The sequence below is a fragment of the Fopius arisanus genome, unplaced genomic scaffold, assembly GCF_000806365.1.
Source record: "Fopius arisanus strain USDA-PBARC FA_bdor unplaced genomic scaffold, ASM80636v1 scaffold00005, whole genome shotgun sequence".
Taxonomy (NCBI): domain Eukaryota; kingdom Metazoa; phylum Arthropoda; class Insecta; order Hymenoptera; family Braconidae; genus Fopius; species Fopius arisanus.
The window spans coordinates 890642-912723 of NW_011887744.1; the positions used below are offsets into that span (position 1 = coordinate 890642).

At 40.8% G+C, this 22082-nt stretch overlaps 5 protein-coding genes across 7 annotated transcripts in view; 1 reads left to right on the forward strand and 4 right to left on the reverse strand.

Annotated features, from left to right (window-relative positions):
• Positions 1-3427, reverse strand: part of LOC105273337 (puratrophin-1) — a 36383-nt gene extending 32956 nt beyond the window's left edge. Inside the window, exon 1 of the mRNA XM_011315726.1 lies at positions 2616-3427. Within this exon, the coding sequence (XP_011314028.1) occupies positions 2616-2687 (72 nt within the window). The 5' untranslated portion in view covers positions 2688-3427. The remainder of the gene's footprint in view (positions 1-2615) is intronic.
• Positions 3428-5432: 2005 nt separating this feature from the next.
• On the reverse strand, positions 5433-11581 carry LOC105273338 (transcriptional repressor CTCF-like). 3 transcript variants are annotated; one of them, XM_011315732.1, is made up of 8 exons: positions 11059-11581; positions 9937-10115; positions 9097-9831; positions 8347-8634; positions 7507-8058; positions 7241-7362; positions 6878-7111; positions 5433-6795 (listed from the first exon to the last, which is right to left on the reverse strand). In XM_011315732.1, exons 2-8 carry the CDS (start codon positions 10064-10066, stop codon positions 6733-6735), a joined length of 2124 nt encoding a protein of 707 aa, XP_011314034.1. In that variant the 5' UTR covers positions 10067-10115; positions 11059-11581; the 3' UTR covers positions 5433-6732. The 3 variants fall into 3 exon arrangements, with proteins under 3 accessions (XP_011314034.1, XP_011314032.1, XP_011314033.1); XM_011315730.1 differs by having other exon boundaries at positions 7241-7386; XM_011315731.1 differs by lacking the exon at positions 11059-11581 and adding an exon at positions 10794-11042 and having other exon boundaries at positions 7241-7386.
• A 237-nt stretch (positions 11582-11818) lies between these two features.
• On the reverse strand, positions 11819-15062 carry LOC105273339 (motile sperm domain-containing protein 2-like). Its single transcript, XM_011315733.1, has 8 exons — positions 14809-15062; positions 14409-14555; positions 14037-14214; positions 13373-13812; positions 13187-13293; positions 12915-13115; positions 12702-12824; positions 11819-12610 (listed from the first exon to the last, which is right to left on the reverse strand). Exons 1-8 carry the CDS (start codon positions 14885-14887, stop codon positions 12431-12433), a joined length of 1455 nt encoding a protein of 484 aa, XP_011314035.1. The 5' UTR covers positions 14888-15062; the 3' UTR covers positions 11819-12430.
• A 125-nt stretch (positions 15063-15187) lies between these two features.
• On the forward strand, positions 15188-19054 carry LOC105273340 (zinc finger protein 271-like). Its single transcript, XM_011315734.1, has 2 exons — positions 15188-15740; positions 15906-19054. Exon 2 carries the CDS (start codon positions 15970-15972, stop codon positions 18322-18324), a length of 2355 nt encoding a protein of 784 aa, XP_011314036.1. The 5' UTR covers positions 15188-15740; positions 15906-15969; the 3' UTR covers positions 18325-19054.
• Positions 19055-19075: 21 nt separating this feature from the next.
• On the reverse strand, positions 19076-21231 carry LOC105273341 (muscle M-line assembly protein unc-89). The gene is made up of 2 exons (XM_011315735.1): positions 19414-21231; positions 19076-19320 (listed from the first exon to the last, which is right to left on the reverse strand). The coding sequence occupies exons 1-2, from the start codon at positions 21093-21095 to the stop codon at positions 19149-19151; spliced, it is 1854 nt and encodes a 617-aa protein (XP_011314037.1). The 5' UTR covers positions 21096-21231; the 3' UTR covers positions 19076-19148.
• Positions 21232-22082: the final 851 nt, after the last annotated feature.

The window sequence follows — 22082 nt, forward strand, 5'->3', positions numbered from 1 at the left end:
ATATTTCGAGATATTTCGAGATCAATTTTCTTTCTCCCTTTTATATTAGGATTTATATTAGGATATAACTCTGACCTAAACGAAATTAATTCAAATCTTGACAAAAAAAATATCTATCTATATATATTGAAGGGATATAATTTGACATATCCCCATAATTTCTAAGGACATCCCCTCATCTCGACCCCACACCGTTAGATAATTCCGAACGATCACGTAACCGAACAATTAAGCCTACGCCCCGGCTTATCGTCAAACAAACGGGTTATTTGCATTGTTGAAACGTATCCAGCGTGTTTTAATTTTCTCAATAGTATTTTAACGGTCAATAAAATATCGTCCACGTCAAGTGCAGCGTCATTTGACTTTAACGATACCATAATGACCGGTAAAATGAAAAAACCATTGTCCCTAATTATAAAGCCATTAAATCTGGCAAAGTGACGTTCTCCATTCACCCGATTGGATTGAAAATTTCAGCTAGACCGGTGGTATTGTCGCTCTGTTTTTCGAATGTTGTTGGCAATTTGCGGAGGTAGCAAGAGAACTTGAAGAGAGAAAAGAGGGACACCGTCGGGAGTCCAACTAAGGAGCGTTGGGCTTCATTCAATTTATTGCCCTACCGTGCATACATCTCTCAAGAGCACATATATACCTTTATATACCTTTATGCCATATTCCTTTCATCCACGTATACAGTTATCTCTTGAGGCCCGTGTGAGCGCCCAACATTTAATAACGTAATAAATAATGATACCAATCGCACGTAACATGGGGCTAAAAGACGTTGACGTTTTGGGTAGACCCGCGGTGTTGAGATATTTTCAAAAAATCTCAGTTTAAAAAATTAATAAAGAAAGCGCATAACTGATATTTCCGCGAGTTGCGCGAAGATGGATGTTTAATTAAAAAAAAGGAGATTGATTGAGGGGGCACCAGGGAAAATATAAATTGTCCTGATGTGTGGTGAAGACAATGGGGAATCTCACGCTCCAGCATGATGCACTCTTCGCACGCACTTCTTTACGGATGTTCAGGGGAACGGAATGGGCTAAATAATTAATATTGAATGAAGTGAAATGGTGGACTAGAGCGAACGAATAAATAAAACGAGATACGCATCGCGTCCTTTCTAGTTACCAAATCGCACATTATTTGTTGCTTATTTCGTGGCTCTATTTATTCTCTTTCCTGAAAAATTTTCTCAACGTTCATATACCGGTGTATGTGGGTATGAATTATTTAATCGAGTTAACGGTCTGCGGAGCTCACTTGCTTGTGATGCGGTTTTTTTTTTTAAATTTGCTGAATGACAAATTGCTGTATCGCTCCGAGCGATTATTCGATATATCGATATGGCAGCGATTTGTCATTATTTCACCGCACACAGCGCGAATTTCATGGATGGGGGAAAATGAGTTTTTTATTTATTTATTTTTTTTTTTGTAATGCGAAAGTTTTTCTCTGTCGGGTCTGTCGAGCGAACGTTTGAGTCAGTAAGTGGATTTTTAAGAACAATGCCTGTTCCGACTGTCGAGAAAATTTCGTCTAATTGCCATTAATTTTTTACAAATCCATCCGTATCCGCCGGACGAGGTATGTGCAATTGCATCTATGTATGTACACTTTTTCACAGGGACTTTAAATATGGAAAAATGGTTTTCATGAGTCGGGGAAATATAATGCAATGAAAGTTCCACTTTGACAGAGCAATTGTTTTTACTCGACATCGAGACAGATGTCTGGATTATAAGGAGAAAAATCGTATGCACTGAAAAAAATATTTCTTCCTCCCAAGAAAAATTGATTCATGTGAAAATTTCGTGGAGATGGAATATCAGATGAAGAATCCTCAAAAATCAAATATCTTTTGACCGTAAATAAATCCGATTCATTAAAAAAAACAGCAAATTCTCAACATTGCTGCTTACTTTCAGTCTAATTACCTCAAATTTAAATAATTTATTCATAGAACAGAGCGATTACTATTTTTCATGAACACATAACTCTCGAATCAGATGACTTTTCCGGAGAGGTAAGAAATTGTTTTTCCCAGTGCGAAATGAATTTGCAAAATAGCCAGAGAAATCAGGGATCTATAAATAATCATGAGATTGAAACGTTGTACTATGCAGATTGGGATAAAAATGGATGGAGAATAGAGAAACGTGGAAAGATGAGGATAAAAATTATTTAAAAAGTGCATTTGACGTTGGATGACGCGAGCAGAGCTCTCGGTTGCGTGTGTATTCATCACTCGGACATTATGTTTATGGAGATTTGAAGAAGAGTGCGGCAAAAGGATTGACGGTGAGAAGAAGAAGACTAAGAAGAGGAAGATGAGGAGGAGGAGTGGAATGATGCAGGGCCTGAGGGACTGATCAGGAATATCGGCATTCAGGAATGACCGACCGCCCGCCAGGACGAGAGAGGCATATCAACATGCAAGTCGGCAATCCACCAGATCCTAGATAAGATACATCGTCCAGGAGATTAGCGATGATTATATTAATCAAGCAGCCTCTCTCATCCCGCAGCACTTCAACTGGATCAACAAAAAATTCAACAAATAATCCAACTAATATGTAAATTCTTCCGTGAGGAAATAAACTCACCGGTAAACTTGCCAGTCCAAGCCGCACCTTTGCATATTTCTTTGTCAACACTCGCCAGAGTACATAAGCCATTTCAGCCTGATTTTTAGCATTCACATTGCTCTCGAGAGCAGTTGCTCCGTTAAAATCTCGAAGAACCACGTTTTTAAAAAAAAAAAACAACCATCTTCAACTCGTAACATTCATGTCCAGCAGTTTACTGCCCATAATGTTACCTCATTTTCACGATGAAAAAAAAAAAAAAAAGAAAATAAAAAAGGTACGTCTGGTTATCCAGCTAAACGTCTCCTTTTTCTACTCCAACGAGAGAGAGGAAGAAGTGATTGAAATACCACCCAAAAGTCTCCTCAAATTATACATCCAAAGGAGTTTTAAATAAGAAAAAACGATGAAAAACAAAACAACTCCGTCAGGTACGAGCAATTACGAATCCCTGGCTTTTTTTACCCCCTCCCCCTCACCGCCCCCCCGGGGGGTTATTATTTTTCGCAAGCCCTCGTGACTGGTGCAATTATGTCATTTCTCAGAGGATACGTGTGGGTACGTCCTGGAGTTGCACCCAAGTCAGGATGAGAAAATTAACGTATTTTATGAAATACCGATGTGAAATCCCGCGCCCAGGACTACTGCATCCCCATAATTCTCTTCCTCTTCCTCATCTGACTGCGAGTGTATCCACAACAATCATTCACTTCATCAACTCCAGATTTGAGATAAAACCTTCAACTCTTGATTAAAGCGGGACAGATTATTGAATGGAGTTATTTAATTCGTCCAAGTGTTGACCGTGAGGATCGCGTGGCTGACGTCTGTCGCTGCCAGGACATAACTGACGTTAGTGGGTAGAAAATTTAGTATATAGTGGAGGAGTCACGTACTATATAGTGTACGTATATAAAAGGTATACCCAACGCGTTACGCGCCTTCGCCTTCGCCTTCGTATACCCTCGGTTATACATTTCCACACTCGCGTATTATCATGCATTTCAATATCCCCTAAAACAATTGAACCCAAAACAGCTACATCTGGTGATAAAAAAAATCTACATTATATTTGAATATTTGAATATTTAAAGAATGCCCATTGGCTTACACCTCATTCTTTCACTCCTAACTATTAAATCGCACCATCACTCCTCCACTTTATTCATTAACACACGAAGAAAGCGTGCATCGCTCAAATAGTAAAAAGCGAACGAGTTTTAATTGTTTGTGGAATATATGTGCACTCGCTGGATTACGCTGTTGCATTACGAGTGTGCAATTATAGTTGGTTTATTACCTCACTAATTTCTTGGAGCGTCAAAACAATATAAATTGGCTGAGGGGTGCGGCTGTCGGGATTTTTACTTTTAAATTAGATAAAGATGGGGAGTTAATTGGAGTTGTAGATCGAATGTCGCAATTTGGCTTTGGTGGATTTCGAGAGGAATAGTGGTAGATTGGAGTGAGGTATCACGATAAATGTTAGCATGGGTGAGACGGTGACAGTGAAAAAAGGGGACAAAAGAAATGTACATTTGAGTGGTGTATATAAAACGCGGAAATGGTAGGGCGTCGCGCGTCGTGAATCATTGTTCTTGGGCAATGTGTCTGGTGAGGTGAGGTCTATCTCCTCCTTTCCCTCCTGTCCCAGGAGACCCTGCAATCTCAACAGATACTTTTTTTTTTTATTCTTCAAGTATATACAATGTTTGTGGTATACGTTTATGTCAGGCCAATAACGGTTAGGCTTTGGGCTACACTGGGTGACTGTATCCTATCGTTGGCATTATCACGATATCCCCGGGGCTTCCCCTCTATTCCTCAACCAACAACACACTCCATCCTCTTTCGTTGTCTTCGGTTGTCTAGTCTCAACTACACTCAGACTATTCCCTGTTGCTTTTGGTCACACCGTGAGGGAGGGTTATCCGGGTTAATCGACGTATCCCGAGACATCGTCCAACAATCTTTACCTCGCATGACAATCGCCAGTACAAATCGACTCGCTGGGATTTCGATTACAAATTTCATCGTGTGAATGGAATGATTTTATTTATCAGTCATCGTGGCTTTTCGCAATACGTGATAATGTGGAGCAAATCCTTGAGGGAATTATGTTGATTGTCGGTACATTTTCTTTTATTCCACAATTGTCATTCATTTTTCACTGGAATTTATTTTAGATTTGAGAGAGAGAATTCTAATTTGCAAACTCCAATTATTCTATACTGAATTATTCACACGGAGGACGGACTAATGATGAATGATGATGAAGAATTAATAATCTCTTGTAATTGCTTTTTATAAAATATCGGTACAACCGCGACTTAATTAGTCTGTTATCCTGGCCTCGAACCTGCGATGTAGCCATCACCCATAAAAGGCTTGCTATTGTTATAAAATAACTTTTTGCGAATCTGAATAATAAGAACCTACATGAAACTTAATTAATGATTGAACAAATGACTCTAGTCTAGTAATTGCAGTATTTTTTTTGTTCATTCACTGTGGGACAAGACCTGGCAATCAATTAGGAGAGAATCGATCCGATGGAGGCAAAATTTAATCTATCGAAGTCCTCAGCTCATATCCACGGGGCTTTGGGGGTTGACGACCACACAACGGAACCTCCACCTAGGTGCGGCCCCGACTCGCCTTTCGTCTCCCCCTTGACCACCAGCCGATGCTAATAAAGTTGAGGGCAAAAGAGCCCTGATGGAAGAGCTGTTTGCCATGCCTTTCATCTTCATTAATTTTTTGCCCGCTTGCGTTACGAGCCTCCTAGAATTAACCCATTGTAACCGCACATCAATAAAACTCACTTTTTCTTGGACTTATGATTATTATTATTGACAGCATGTAACAGTGCCGATCAAATTTCTAAATTACAATTGTACAATAGATTTTTTTTTTGTTGTGTAAAAAAATTGTACATAGGTGATTCCACTTTACGTCGTTTGAAATTTGAATTTTAAAGAGCTCTTTAACGATGTGGTTTTTGTATGCGCTCTTGGGATTTAATTTATACACTCAGAGAACAAATTTCCATTACTTTGATTCTTCACATCTACGAATCAAGTGAAGAGCAACAATTTTATTATGAAAATCATTCGCCAAGTGATTATTTTTAAACTCAATCATCTCAGTATTTGAATATCTATATATATCATATATATTTATATTTCATCATTACAGAGATGAAAGGGCATAATTACGGGTATCGCACTTGTGCCCTTTTAACTCTGCCACGACGATTCACCAATAAATTGTGGACTCCAACTATACGATTACACCAGACAGCATTGAATTCATCTATATTACTGAATTGATTCATATGTGATTTATTTTTTTCAACGATAATAGTCAATAATGATGGAAAAAAAAACGTCAAACGTTGATCTCAATGAAACCTAAGCTAAAACTGAACAAGATTCACGTTGACATGAATAGAACCCGGAGAAAAAGATTATGGAAAAATAATTACTCCTCAACACATCGAGGTTCAAGCGAATAATGGATAAATTTTGGTACAGTAAGAGATACCAATAAACGCTAGAACTTTTGGTCATGTCTGTGGAATCGTGTATTTCTTTCAATGAAAATTATTAACCTTTCATCCTGACACCGTGGATGGAATAATCCACTCAATACAGAGTACATTCTCTGATTAATTAAGCTAAACCCTTAGTATAATTCTCTAATCTTATCAAATACAGAATAATGCAGGGAAAAAAAAATTATTTACAAGGCAGATATCTGCCAATTCACGCACTTGTCGTTCATGCATCTGTAGATGCATTGTTATGCGAATGAAAAACTCGTGATGAGTAAAATACGTAAAAGAAAGAATTTGTTTTTAAAGTTGATGTGATTGTTTACCACTGCTTTTCCAGATGAATCCTATACCATTTATCTCTCTTAAAAACTACCAACCTCAATGGTCACGACTAAACACAATAAGATCCATAAATTATTACAGTTTCCTAATTTACACTGTTTAATCCCACAGTCCCGACAATCAATGTACGTGTGGCTCTCACTGTTAACATGAGCTTCTCGTTCTGTCGATTAAAAGACAAATGTGTTGACTATTAAGTAGGTACATTACGCCCATTTAGTTGAATGCTGATCATTACGAGAGGGACTCCAAGAGGCGAATCTCTGTACCCGTTTCTTCCTCCTCCTCCTCCTCCTCCTGAAATTGAAAAACGTCATTCGTAACGACCACCTCATGGATTCTGTGCGAATAAGCCTATGAAAAATTATCCAGAAATTACCTCATCAAAGCCAAAGCAATTCTCCATGTCTTTACTTATTTTCGATTCATTGTGGACTTTCTGGTGGACAACTTTACGAGCTGCAATTGCCTGCTTGATCTCCTCCAAGTTCATCTCCTCCTCCTCCTCCTCCTCCTCGTCTTCACCATTCTCTAATGATTCTACTATGCCAGCTTCGGAGCTCAGTGGATCCTGCATCATCAAATCGCCATCTTCACTGGCTACAACAGCCATCTGTCCAGAATGAATATAAAATTGCAAATGAATTCCCATGAAAACAGGATTTCTTAGATCCAGAAAAAAAATGAGTGACTAGAATTCAAGCATTTTTCAAACCTTGAAATAGAAAAACTCATTGATTACCTGATCTGTGCTTTGATTATCAGCCAACTGAATGACTTCCAGAACAACGTACTGTTGTCCATCACTTCCCTCCACTGCCATCATATCCTCCTCTTCCTCCTCTTCTTCGTCGTCATCGTAACCTTTAAGTTTAGAAGCTAAATCACCTGTTGCGCACAACAACCAATGCATGGAGATTAGTCAATGATCTTCATCATATCGTAAACTTCCAGAGACATTCGCTAAAAAACCACATAGAATAGATTTAAAAGGGAAAAATAACTAACCAGTCATGACTTCGACCCTCTGGCCATCGATGATCTGTATTTTCTTCTGCCTGCCAATCTTCAACGCCTGCTGTTTCTCCTGTAGGGACGACTCAGGATCGTGAACCGCCATGTGCCTGATCAAATTGCCCTTATGCCTGAATGCACGCTCACACTCCGGACACTGATGGGTCTTTTCCTGGGGCGGTGGTGGTACATACGACGGATTGTGGTAGAGATTGCAGTGACGCTTCAGCAGCTGCTTCTGTCTGAATGACTGATAACAATGATCACACTGGTAGGGCTTTTGATCAGTGTGAATTAACATGTGACTCTCCAAATGTCTAGCGGAAATAGATGCGTAAGGGCAGAGATCGCATTTGTAACATTTTTCACCCTCGTGTGTTTTACTGTGCAACTTGTAGCTGTACCGGTCTGGGAATGTCTTGCCACAGCGTTTGCATTTCAATGGCTTATCAGAGGTATGCAATTTTTGTACGTGAATCCTGAGATCTGTTTTTCTGCCGCAGGTCGTTGGACACAACTCGCACTGGAATACCGGTTTGTCTCCAACTGTAAAACCAAACCAATGCTCAGAGCCTTTTCACAATCACTAATTCTCATTCCTCGATAGTCCAAAGATTTTTCAATAGTTTTATGTAACATTTTATGGCCATGTGAAGTCAGGCAGTTGGGATTAAATTTTTTTTATTATGCCTGTCCAGTGCCTGATCTATTGAATTTTCAAACTTATTGATGACGCGCAAAATAATTACAAAAAATGATACACACGCTTTTTAAAACAAGAAATAAATCAATATTTAATATAGTTGTAGAGCTGTATAGATAATGTAGTATTACCATTATGCACGAGTTTGTGAGCCTTCAAACTGTTGGATTGCGTAAATCTCGCCTGACAAATGTCACACTCGTACGGTTTTTCACCAGTATGAATACGCAAATGTCGTTTTAATTTGAATGTATCGGGACTGGCGTATGTACAATGAGGACATTGATACGGACGCTCTCCCGTGTGACACCTTATGTGTCTCTTCAGCTTCGACAGCTCCACAGATGCATAATCACACTCGTGACACTTGTGCGGTTTCTCATGGGTGTGTCTGTACCTCACGTGTCGCACCAGTTCCCCTGAAAATGTTGGAGCCATAGGTTTGTGAGGGAAATTTAGAAACCACTGGGGGTCTGGAACACTTGGGTATTTGGAACACGGAGGAGTGAGAACTCAGAGTAGATTGCATTCTCTGAACAATTGAGGGGAACTCAATTTACTTTCGATGAACTAGATCAGCAGTGAGTCATGTCAACAGAATTGCTCCCTCAATTTAGCAATGGTTTATTCAATATATTTTTTTTTAATGTACTTCACACAAAAGAAAAAGAATAGAATTTATAAACGGAATTCTAATAAAACTTCCAGTGAATCTCTGTAAAGTCGAGTAAAAACGTAAAACTTCCATTAGCAGTTAACGTAACTGTCTCGGCGTGAAATGAAGAGAAAAAAAAACCCACAATTTATGGAGCACAAGTTATACAGAACACCCAGGATTCTTAATAAGACGGTTTCACTAATGAGAAAAGTGAAAATATTACCTGACGTGGTGAACGCACTGTCGCAGAATTTGCAGTGATGTGGTTTTGTTCCAGTATGAGTGTTGACGTGATTCTGCAATGAAGCAAGTGTTTTGAAGCCCCTCTCACAGACACTGCACTTGTGAGGTCTTTCCTCAGAGTGTGACTTCATGTGTCTCGAGAGAAGATAACGCTTGGGACTCGTGTAGTTGCAGTAATTGCACATGTGCGCCTGGGTGACGGTCTGTGATTTCTTGGGGAGATATTTGACGATTTTGGTTTTGTCATCGTCAGCCTCATACTCAGTTTGTGCCCCATCGTTGTCCTCGTTGTCCTCAAAATCGTAAACAGTGAGATCTTGCTCACCCTCTTCACCCTCGACCCCCTCACCCTCGACCCGCTCCTTCTCCTCACCATCTGGTTGCTGTACAATAAGGACGTAGCTGACTTCTCCAGGATTTGTGTCCGAGGGAACAATTGTCACCGTTTGATAAGCATCTGCTGAATTCAACACGACATTTCCATTGGTGGACACTTGTCCATCCTCCTCGGCCTCCACATTTTCAAGCTCTTCAACCTCGTGGTACTGCTCCTCGTGGGCATCATCGGGCTGTCCCTCCTCCTCAACTTCTTGGATCTGCACTTGGGTCATAACCGGTGCATCGTCACTGCTGGCTTGATAATAGTACTGCCCCGATTGATCAACGAAGTACGTACCACCTTCCTCTCCACCAGAGAGACCTTCAACCTGCTGAACTATTATCAAAGCAATTTCCTCTTAATTCTATCAATCCTGTGGTCAATGGTTAAAGCTAGACCTGGCCATTGAATAGAAAGTGGATCAATCAGTAAATAACTTACGCTGCACATGCTGCAACTGCTCACCCTGGCCACCCTCGATTTCTTTATTAAACGTCTCCAGGTAAGTCTGTATCTCCGTTACCGACTCCTGCCCTTCTTCAAGCTTTATCGTCGTTACGTTGGCCGACATCGTGAAACCATCAATCTTCACAACTCCAATGCTGAATTATCAGTAGACACTGAAACATTAATAATCATACAACCATTGCCCCACTTGGAGGACAAACAATTGTTAAAACTACTCCAAAATCATTGGATAATCATAGCATGACGAGTTGCTCGAAAAATGGTCAAATCTCGGGGCATGTGTGAGGGGAAAAAAAATCAATAATCAGTCGACGAAATGTGAGGTACACGGTACCTGTCCAGGACAGGCATTGGAGGACATAAAAAGGAAATGAATTTAGCATGATATGTGGCTGAAAATCGAATGAACTGATGAAGGATTCCATAAGGGCTCCTAAGTGGCACACAGACGAGTGTCTGGTTGGCCGTCCACGATGGTCTGCCCCTTGGCAATGGTGGCATCATCTCTACCCTCGCCATGTTATCAACAAATATACATCAGCGACTCATAAACATTTATAAAAAAAGCAATAAAATGTTAATTTGCACGAGGAAAATGTGAATGGAAGACGACTGCTTTCATCCCTAGGACACAGGGGGCATTAACGGGGACAAACCAAAAATTTCACAAAATTATCACTGTCGGCGCTGTCATCAATATGGACGGTGGGACGCAGAGCCAAAGGCGAGAGCAAAGGGGACCCAGAGAACGACAAAACGCGCCTCCTCCACAACACCTCGCCTCATTCCACAATATCAATCCTTACCCCCGCGTAACATTACTTACTCACCCATAATAAACACAAAAAGTCTAACAATTGAGTCGTAATAAATCACAAATGAGGTTAGTCGTTATTCCATAATGGATTTTTATAAAAATCTAATCAATCCATTAGATCTTGCTGCTGATAATTCCTCTTGAATGGAGTATATTGTAATGTACGTTATTCCGTAATATTGCTCTCTCGGTCTGTATTTGCGGGGGGGCCTATCGCTGGGTTGTTGAAAAGAAAAAACGTGCGGCGCCACGAAAGCCTTGGACAAATATCCGCTTACCTCGTTCGTACGTGTGAGGGCGTTGTGTAAGAGTCAACGAAGTAACCCCAATATGGCCGATCGAAACTTTGGGAATAATTCTTGGCCTCCTTGGTATCGTCTCCTCTCCGTTTCCCTTCTCCAACCACCGATGTACTGTTGCTTGTGTCTCCCGTTCAAAATTTCCCTGCGCAGTACCTCGTGCGCACCAATCACAGTACAAATAATTTTCCCCCCAATGACAGTCAGTGAGACAGAGATGGATTGAGGACGACGTGTTTACACTAAGCGATTTGTACCAGGCATTATTTTATCACTATTCACCCAGGCACCTTTACGTCACACACTCCGATTGAAATACGCAGTTGAGGCTTTTATTTGGCTTTCACGGTTCATACGGTGGTTCGCCAATTTGTTTAGATGTTGATTCAAGGCTCTGGTGTGGACTTTTTTATTGGATATTTTTGCTTTTGTTGAGTGTGAGGCCCGCCAAATGCAGAGGACGCACCGAACCCTCGAGAGAGCTACTACTAACGCCAGAACGGACGAAATTCGACGCTACATGAAAAGGGCGGGAAACACTTCCCCTTCCCCACTATCCCCTCTCTCGTTGTCTTTTGAAGGGATACATGGTGGGGAGAATTGCCCCTCCTCTATCCCCCTTTCTGCCATGTCCAACTGCCCAACTGTTTCTCTCGTTTTAACCAATCTCCTCCAACTCTTGATATTCCTCTCGTCCTCTCTTTCTCATGCTCATTCATTCAATTACAAACCCCAGGGATTCCTTCTGCAAATTTTATTCTAAGCTTTTTTATATAAATTACAAAGTTACGGGTTTCATTTGCTCTTCCATTGAGTAAGCAGCCTTTTTACCTTAATAATTATCAATCTGTATCATATCGTTGATTATAAAATATATAATAATTTCTTAGCTCGAATAACAGTTCATTAGATATTCATTTTGTATAATAGGCGAAAGAATAGGGAGTAATTGTCCGCTTGGATAATCACTCGTTCGCAGGCGGCATTGGAGGTTTCTATGTTCACATCACAGACACACAAGTGTATATAAAGGCATACAAAAATATTCCTCATGATTGTTTGAATTTTTTCTCCAAATTCTTCTTCTCTTCTTTTGTCTGAGGAATTTCATTGCTGCATATTGTTGTCTTGTGGAGTGAGAGAGACTTGTCCATCGAACAAAAGAGAAACTTTGTGAAAAATGACAATTGTTCTGGAATATTATTTGCACGGCGCTGTAAAATTGTTTAGCTGAACCGTTTGGTGTTTATCAGTTGTTGAAGAATTCTTCGGTAATCGTGGAATTATTTTGCTTTCCACCGGGTTTGAATGAGTCTGAGGTATTGGGGGACTAGCAATCGCAGTCCTCGTACTACTCTCGATGGAGATGACAGCTTTGATCACCGGTGATTATTTGCCCGATGTCCAAACGCAGAATGTAAACAATGGCGATTGCCGCTACCACTGTCCAGATTATTGATATTATCATCACGTGCTTCAGAGTTCTCAGCTCTTTGTGCAGCTTGCCGTGACACTCCTCGAGATGGGACAGCTGGGAAAATGTTTTTTGTTGAATAAACATTTAGAGAATTATTTAAACAATGGTTTTTCATTTGGAATAGAAGTAGAGGTGGAAATGAAACCTTTGTGTGCAGCTGGTCCATAGTTCTCTCACTTCCTGATGACCCTGGAGAGAGAATAGAAGTCGTTTCACCCGTTCCATCACGACACCATACCCTGTGCTGCTCTGCTGATTTCTCATTCGTCTAAAAAATTTCACAGGCCAATGCTTGAAATTCAATGCAAATATAAATTTTAAATATTACAAAGAGAAATAGTTTCTTGATTTTTTAGACCTTCCAAAAATCCACCAATTCTTCAGCTGTCATCTTGGCATCTTCCATCGGCAGACACATGATCAAAAATTTATCATTGTGCAATAAAGAACGTAAATTGAAGCCAGGCTGCAATGATATCGTCATGGTCACTTGCTGCGCCGGCAATAATACACCGTTACTCCTGCGTACACGGAATTTCTCCGGTGCTGTTGTTTTTAACTTAAATCACAAGCGAAAATTGAAGAGAAATTTCTACACATCTGTGATTCCTTTTGTAGATGATATACTACCTTATACGAAATACATTTATCAGCGGTTTGATTTTTAACAGCAATTGTACCGACGATCTCTTGCCCCTCTTTATTGAATGACAGCACATCTGGAGTAATTGCAATCACTAAAAAAAAAACGAATGCATAATTAATACAACCGAGCTTCAGCAACTGGAATTTCACGGGATTGTCGATGGTAATTACTTGAGTCCTCGGTCGATTGATCTCCAAAACCAGAGGATGGTTGTTCACTCAACGGCGACGCCTCAGCAAAATGCACTTTTTTATTATCCAATTTGCCATTCACCGAATTAACACCATTGCGGATTTCCGGTACGAAGGTGAATTTGTAATCATTCTCTCCACCCCAGCACACCAGTGCAACACTCGGATCAACAAATTCCTTGAGCCCACTCTTGTTCACCTGTTTTATTTTTGGAGTTGCTTTCGCTGGAAGCCACGATTTTATAATTTTGAGTGCTGCATTTAGTACCCACGGCATCTCGAGTAGAATTATGTTGTTCAGGTAATTTGGGTAGTAGTATTTAAATAGTGTTATGAGGTATTTCGTGAACTCCATGTCCATATTTGAAAGCCCAGCCTCGCACATGTCGAAGAAGAGGGTGATTTGCTCATTGCCTTCTCTGAAATTCAATGAGAGTTGAAAATGCACTCGCTCTTATGACGCATAAACCGTTTCAATTCATCAAACAATATGCGATACGCTCTTTTGTACCGGATTTTTTAGCATTAAAATGTAACAGTTGGGTATTTTTAAAGCTGCAGTCGGAGCTGTTATCAATTAATTGAGCAATGCTTGGTTTATCCCTCCCTATTTAGATTAGCGACGAAATTAATGAGATATTACCTTTCTAGTCGTTCGAACCAATAGATAATGCACTTCTGTAGCTCCCCGAAATCTCTAACTCCTTTTACATGCAGTTTAGACTTGATGACAAACATTCCCCTGCCATCTCTATCTTTCCCGTACCCGAAAACCACTCCATCCTGCAGATATTCACGATTGACGCTGTCCTCTGTGATTTCTACAAGAGGAAACAAAAATTATTTCATCACTGTCAAAAATTTATGCAAATAAAATCGGAAAATTGATGCCTAGCAGAAATCCAGGAGCTTCAATTTGAAAAAACAATAGAGACAGGCTTTTCTCTATTGACTGATAATCCTTGTAGAACCTGTTGAATTTTTTTCAGTAAATTTATCCCTGTGGGTAAATTACCATTGGCCCCGACTTTCCGTCTCCACTCGCAGGTGGACCAAAGCATATTGACGGATTCTTGAACATTGAAGTCCGTGTGTTCCAGCCATCTCTTCAGGTACTCGTCTCTCGTTCTGATTCTCGTCAAATCATCTGGATGAAAGCCTCCTGCAACAGAGAGATCTTGGGATAATTGTCACAGAAGGATGTGAAAATCCTGTGGAAGGAAAAGTCAGAGGACTTTATTCAATGACCACATCCCATCGACCTTTGTTCTCTCCCGATCAAAGGGCAAATATCTTCCTCTCAAGCCCTATTACAATACATAAATCACTCGATCATTCTAACCATTACAAAAAATCCAGGTAAAAATGAAAGAAAAAAAGTCCTTGACGATGAAAAATAATTGATGAATAATTACGCTCATCTGACGGCGTTTCATCCTCGAGTTTCTTGAAGAATTTCTCTCTCAACTCTGCAATCTGCTGTTGCAAATCCATAATACTCTTTATCCGGTAATTATCAACGAATCTCTGATGACACCCTGACCGCCGTTGGAGAGCTTCAAGTGCCAATGCGTCCAATGATAATACATGAACCTTCAATGAATGATTGAAAGTGAAAAATGTTGAATAACTGACGATGTTGATTGCTACGACTTTGTCGACACACTGGCGACTTCATACTGGATTGCGCGACGTTCAAAGGTACTTGCACTTCCAGCCCACCCCCTCCCCCATCACCAATTAACCCATCAATTTTAGTCACCAGTCATTACAAATTTTCCTCAATGCCTTCCGTTTTCCTTTCCCATCAACAATCAACCCGAAATATCCAAATCATTTAAAATCACGTGAAGACTTAATTATTCAAAAAAATGGCGGTACTTTACACCGAAGGTACTTTATCGACCCGAAATTAAACCCTACCGCCATCACTCAGCTGACGCGAAAAAATCTCCCTCTCGCAAAAATTTCGTAGAAAAACGTAAAAAAAAACCACAAAAACAACAAATTCCGGCCGTTTCTTGGTGGATGTATTTAATGAAAGCCCTTCATGATTGTTCTCAACTCTGTCCAATGGTTGTTGTTTAGTGGCTTGAGGTACGGCTATCTCGTATTGGTTTTTTGAGAATATAATAGAGAGGGGAAGCCATTGGAACAAAGAGAACAGGCAATGGAAGGTTTTTCCTAAACCGTTGAGCAAAAATGTGACAATAGTCTGTTGAAGGAGTAAATATGTAAATAATAATAAGTCGTGGCTTTCTGGAGAATCAAGAGTGTGATGTTACAACAGGATCTGTGAGGAGTGCAAGATTCGTCAGCATTCGTGGCATGATCGCAGAGTTTCAAGGTTGAGAACCATTTGTTTTAATTATTTCTCCTCTTTTTTCGAATGCTTTTTGTAACAATGCAGGCCCCCGGGGCAAATGAAACCCACTCTACTCTGCGAATTTATTCATTCAGTGTATTTTTTAAAGGCGATCAAATGAGTTAACGATAAGTGTTTGTTTTTCAGGATAAAATTAACAGTGTCAACAATTATTGAGAGAATAAGTGTCACCAACATCCTGACTGGGAATATGGATCGTGTCTGCAGGATATGTTTGACAGAGGCAACAAATTTAACATCTATATTCTGCAGTGGGCAATTAGACGATCTTTCTGGATTGTCCCACAAAATTCAACAGTGCGGTGCAATAGAGATACACGAGAGAGATGGGTTACCCTCGTTGATCTGTGATGTATGTATTTATAAAGCAAATGTTGCTCACGAATTTCGCCAGCAGTGCCAGCACTCGGACGCCAGACTGAGACTCTATTACGACAAGCCACCACGTACTGATCCAATCGACACGAGTACCCAAACAGATTCCCACATAAGGATTCTGGTGACGAAAAAAGTCGAGAGCCCGCATCAGAATTACTTCGTCAAAGAAGAGATTCAGAGCATGGACCACGAGCTTACTAATTCGATAGACGTGTACACGCAGAATCATCAGACAGTGGTTCAGGCGAGTGCAATAGATTCTGAAGATAAATTATTTCTGTGTCAAATTGGTTTTGATGGGTCTAAGGACATGGAGAAGGACACTGTGATCTTGGAGGCCCATCCGGACGAGATCCAGTGCTCGCCGCGGGGTACACAGGTGCTGCTGGAGGTGCCAAATGACGTGGAGCACCGACTTCAGGAAACAGAGCACTCGATAACCGAGATGAAGCCTAGTGAGGCAGCCCAGTACCTCAATGAGCACTTGTTGACCTCAACTGTCAGCCCAGAAGAGGAGGAGGAGGAAGGAATTGCAGGTGACGATACACTGAATGACGACGACGACGATGACGACGAAGACGACGATATGATGGACACTGGGCACGCAGTGCCTCAGCCACAGGCTGAGTGCGAGCCCGAACCACAACAAATACGAGAGCAAGAGCTGGTTGGGGCTGAAGAAGTAATAATACCTGACGTCCTTCCCAGGAGACCCACGAGAAAGGCAAAACCAAGTGCTGGAAAGTCGTACAGCATTGACGAGCTAGACGGTGAGTTCGAGTCCATGGAGGACGACGAGCATGACTCAGAGGAGCCAAAATTCAAGTGCAAAGTCTGTCAGAAGAAGTATGCAACCCTGAAAGGGTTCAAGAATCACTCGCAGGTGCATGATAAGAAGTACAAGTGTCCGACGTGTTCGAAATTATTTTACAAACTCGAGAACATGGAGAAACACAGAAAGATCCATGAGACCAAGCCCCACGCATGCCAGACGTGTCACACATCATTTGCCAAGCCTCAGAGTCTAGTTCGACACATGAAGACACACGTGGACGACTCAACGAACGACAGTACCACCACGAAAGACACGAAAGTGGAGAACTCTGAGGATGAGGACGAGCCTCAGGCAAACGAGCCGGATGAATTCGAAAATGCCCCTGGCCTCTACAAATGCGACATTTGTAATCAATTCTGCTCGTCCCTCAAGAATTTAAAACGCCACGCACTCGTTCATGGTGAGAAAAAGTACTCGTGTACTGTTTGTAAAAAGTGGTTTTTCAGGCCGGATACACTGAAAAAACACGCTGAGAAACACGGACACGGTCTTCTCGACAATTTAATTGACGAGAACAAATTATTCGACTCTGATGATGACTCACCCCCTCATCCGGCTCACAGTACGAGTGATAATTCAGGGAAACGTGAGGAGAGCGATGAGGATGGTGCCTCGGGTGAATACAAATGCCAGCACTGTGACAAAGTGATGGCTACGATGAAGGGCTTGAGAAGACACGTGTCGATGCACAAACCAAAAGCAGAGCCAGTGGTATGTGAGATTTGTAAAAAAGTTTGCGCCAGTCAGGCTAGACTGGCGCTACACGCAAAGACTCACAATAAACCAAAGGAGAAGGTACCGAGGGAGTATCTGTGTCATATCTGCAGCAAAGTCTACCCCAGTAATTCCTCGTTGACGTACCACATGAGGACACACACAGGGGTAAAACCCCACGTTTGCAAAATTTGCAACAGTGGATTCACAACGACAACAAGTCTGGCTAATCACATAAGAATTCATACCGGTGATAAACCATTTGTCTGTCACGTATGCAGTGCTGCTTTCGCTGTGAGCTCAGCCTTCAGGAGGCACTTGACTCGGCACACTGGAGAGGCGAATTATCTCTGCAAGACCTGTGGCAAGGCCTTCAAACGTCTCAGCACACTCAAGGAGCACACTTACACCCACTCCGGGGAGAAACCGTACGTTTGCAAAACTTGTGGAGCTGCTTACAGCCACTCTGGATCACTTTTTGCACATCAGAAACGCTGTCGAGCTCAGTATGGGGAGATGGTGACTGAGGAACATCATAATGTTGTGGCTCATCACATTCATGTTAATAATGTGCAGACAGCTGTGAGATCGCTTGCCGTTATTGGACAAATATTTTAAAATTATTTTAAATTTGTAGATATTTTCCCCCGTCTTTGAGGGTGATTTCTCCTTAAGGAGGGGGAGGGTTCAGTATCGTACAATTAAGGTATTTGATGCCGAATCGCTGCCTCAATCCCGGATAGCCCAGTGCATTGGACAGAAATGTCCAATCTTGTATTAAACGGGGTGAATCATAAATTTGAATGAATTATCGAGTTTGTACCATTTTTCATTAATCAGGATTTATTCATCTGATTATCATCAAGTCATGCTGATAAATGACTGAATTCATTTTACAATTATTTTTATTAGTATTATGAGACTAAATTGTTGGATAATGTGAAGGTGGAATTAGAGGGTAGTACGATACTAGAATTATTATACGGTAGACTCCCGTTATAGTCGCGCGTATGAACTGTAGAAAAAGCGAATTCAGAGAATTATGCTGCGATCGTAAACTCAATTTTTTCCTCACACATTCGAATACGAGAGAAATTTATTGTTCGGTTTTATTTTGTGTTGAATTCAATTCCTCACTGAACGAAAGAATTAATTGTTTATATCGTGGAGTCCGTTTATATCGTGGTTGTAGAGAGGAAAAACCGAAAGATACGCGAAAACAGAAATTGAGAAGTGCCGACTATGACGAGATTCTATTGTAGTCGGTAAAAAAAAAAATTTGATACGAGAGTCAGAGAAAATTATCATTGTATGCATCTTTTTTCTATAAATGAAAATGCTTAAATAATCGTTTTAATTTTTTTACCATTTATTCATGATAATATTATTTTACTATGAAAATAGACAATTTTTAAAACCAATGTGTTGAAAAAATTATCACACTAAACGTCGTCGGCTGCTTCTGCCTTCTTTTTTAAAATCTGGTAACGTCTCCATATCGAGTGTCGAGTTCTGTTTAATTTTTCAGCTAGTTGTGAGAGATACTTGGTCTTATCGAAATTGGGATTGTTCTCAATCTCAGCCATGAGAGTGGCATCTTCCAGAGGTGAGTACCTAGAACAAAAAGTTATAATTGAATTTCCTAATTTATTATTATTATATTATATTGGACATACATCAGAAATTACTGTCGATAAATATTGATACCTTTCAATTCTGTGAGTGCTATATAAATTCTTGAATCGCATATAAACATTGTAAAGAGATCTATTAGAGAGTCCATGAGCCAGAAACTGTAGAAATTTTTTCCTCTCGTCCATCTGGGGAATATAATAGGCCCCTTTGTGCCTCCAGGATGTGAATGGGGCCGTTATGTCCGGATTCCAACTGTGTCTCTTGCAGAATTTTTTCCAATTCTTCACGATGGTCCGGTCCTCTTCAACGCGCCAAACCCCAATTTTCAGTGTCTCGAAAGCCTTGAAATTTTCTTTCTCCTCTGAGGTGAGTGGTCGACAACCAGCAGTCACCTCCACATCATGCTGTGGTGGTACCGGGTGTTTCAACGAAACAGTCATACTCCTCAGTTGCTCGATCTGCTCTTGAGTGAGAGGTTTGGGCTTGTGATGCATATCGATAAACTCGTCCTGATCAGTCGGTTGCCTGGGGGTGATTATTCTATCCTTAACGGAGACGGGATCCTGTTTTTTAACCTTAGGAGGACCTTTGGGACGACCCCTCGTCCTCAATCCATTCATCACAGCTGATTCTATCGTTTGCGTCCCCATGTCTCTCACTCTCGTCTTCATTTTAATCTTCACAGGCTCGTTACAATCCCTGCACGGCTTTTCATTCACTTTTTTTATTTTGTACTCCTCACCGAGAGTCACCAGCTCTGCAGCTGGCACTTTGGTGATTTTTTTCACTGGTCTTTTAGGAGGCTCCTTGTGCGCTTGGCTAGGATCGTGTTTCTGCTCTTCGATATTCTTCTCGGAGGGCTTACTGGGTGATCTAGCCTTCGCGGAGCTCTCTGAGGAGCTGGACTTGATCGTCGCTTCGACAGGTTCTCTAAATTCCTGATGAGAAGCCTGAGAAAATTCGTTGGCATCATTGGGAAGTTCGTCGTGATCTGCCAGGTTTTCAGTGGTCTTTGGCAATTTCTTCGGATGCTTTTTCTTGGGACTGGACTTAGCCGTTACTTCGACAGGCTTTTCAAGTACCTCAGGATAGGCTTCTGAAAATTTTTCTACATCATTGGGAAGTTCGTCGTGCTCTGAAAACAGGTTTGTAGGAGCTTTTGGCTCTTTCTTCGGGCTCTTCTCTTTTTTCCTGAAAGCTGCATCCTTCCTGGGCTCTTCTGCAGTCGATTCAGTATCTTTAGAGGTCTTCCTGGAAATTTTTTCTTCAGTCTTTGAAGGAAAATCGCTGACGTCACCATTTTCCTTGAACTCCATAGGTGTGAGACTCTTCTTGAATCTTCTAGGACAGGGACGATCTCTCTCAATCACAACAGGTGCCACTTCCACAGGTTGCTTCTTTTTCTTCTTGGGAGAGATCTCCAGCTTCACGTCAGCTTCCGGCTCATCATACTTCGAATGTTTTTTCCCTTTTTCATTCGTATAAACCTCGGCCTCCTCTGCTGAAATCGCGATCTTTCTCTTCTTCTTCTTCTTCTCCTTCGGCTTTTCAAATTGGTCCTCCGAATCCGTCATATCCAACCAGTCCGGGAATTTTCCGGAATACCGGGAAGGGCTCCTCTCGATATCACTCTCACTGGATAACGATGCCCACCTCGCCTTCTTCTTTAATTTTTTCATCACTTTATCATTTCCATCGAGTAATCGTCGTTTACTGGATTTTTTAGATTTCTTTCCAATGTCATTATTTTCCATATTACTAATGGAAGCTCTGCACTTTATCACTATTAAAAAATTCAACAATCGAGTGGATAAAAAAGGCGGGAGGCCACTTGGCCAGGTTAGAAAGCTCTATATGCTCCGAAGCTGCGAACCAAAGAGGATTGACTAAAGTAGAGGCTCAGTTCTGGGGGTTTGAGTGGCCCCAGCTGCATCGTAGTACTGCACCCCAAGAGAGGGAGGGCGCCACGTAATGCTGGGGTGTTTTTTTTTTTTATTAACCAAGTTTTTATTGCAAATGCTGGGTGTCCATCGGGTGTCGACGGGTGAATTTTATTTTCTGCGCTATGAATGCTTTTTGTTTTTTTATTGATTAACTGAAATTTAGCTGACTGTAGAACGAGTGGAAGGGGGAAGCCACATCTTGTGGAATTTCAAATGAAAAAGATTATTTAATATATTGAAGATATACCACTAATGAAATTAAATTTTCATAATGAGCGAGTTGCATAATTGGCAACGCGCTTGACTGGCACGCGGATCCCTTGGGTTCGATACCAGCAACATTCATTTTTTTTTTTTCAAAATAATTCCAATTTTATCTTTTTTTAATTGGCTAATCAATGGAAATATTGTTTAAAAACTTAATTTTTAAAAATCGAGAAGATATCCAGTGAAATTGAAAAATTAGCAATTTTTTAAAACGATACTTTTGCAAAATATATACTCCTAATGAAATTTTATTATTATAATAGTGCGTTGTCCTAGTGGTAACGCGCTTGGCTAGCACGCCGACGGCCCGGGTTCGATCCCGCCGTCAATCATTTTTTTTTTTAATAATTGCAATTTTTTCTTTTATAAATGGCAAATCCATTGAAATATTGTTTAAAACTTGAAGAGCTCTTCGATTGTTATGTTCCCCTGATACTTTTTCAAAAATTTCAAATTTTTCACTTTCAGTGAAAATTTCAGTGAATAACTCCTTGATTGTCATGTTACCCTGATACTTTGTCAATAAATTCG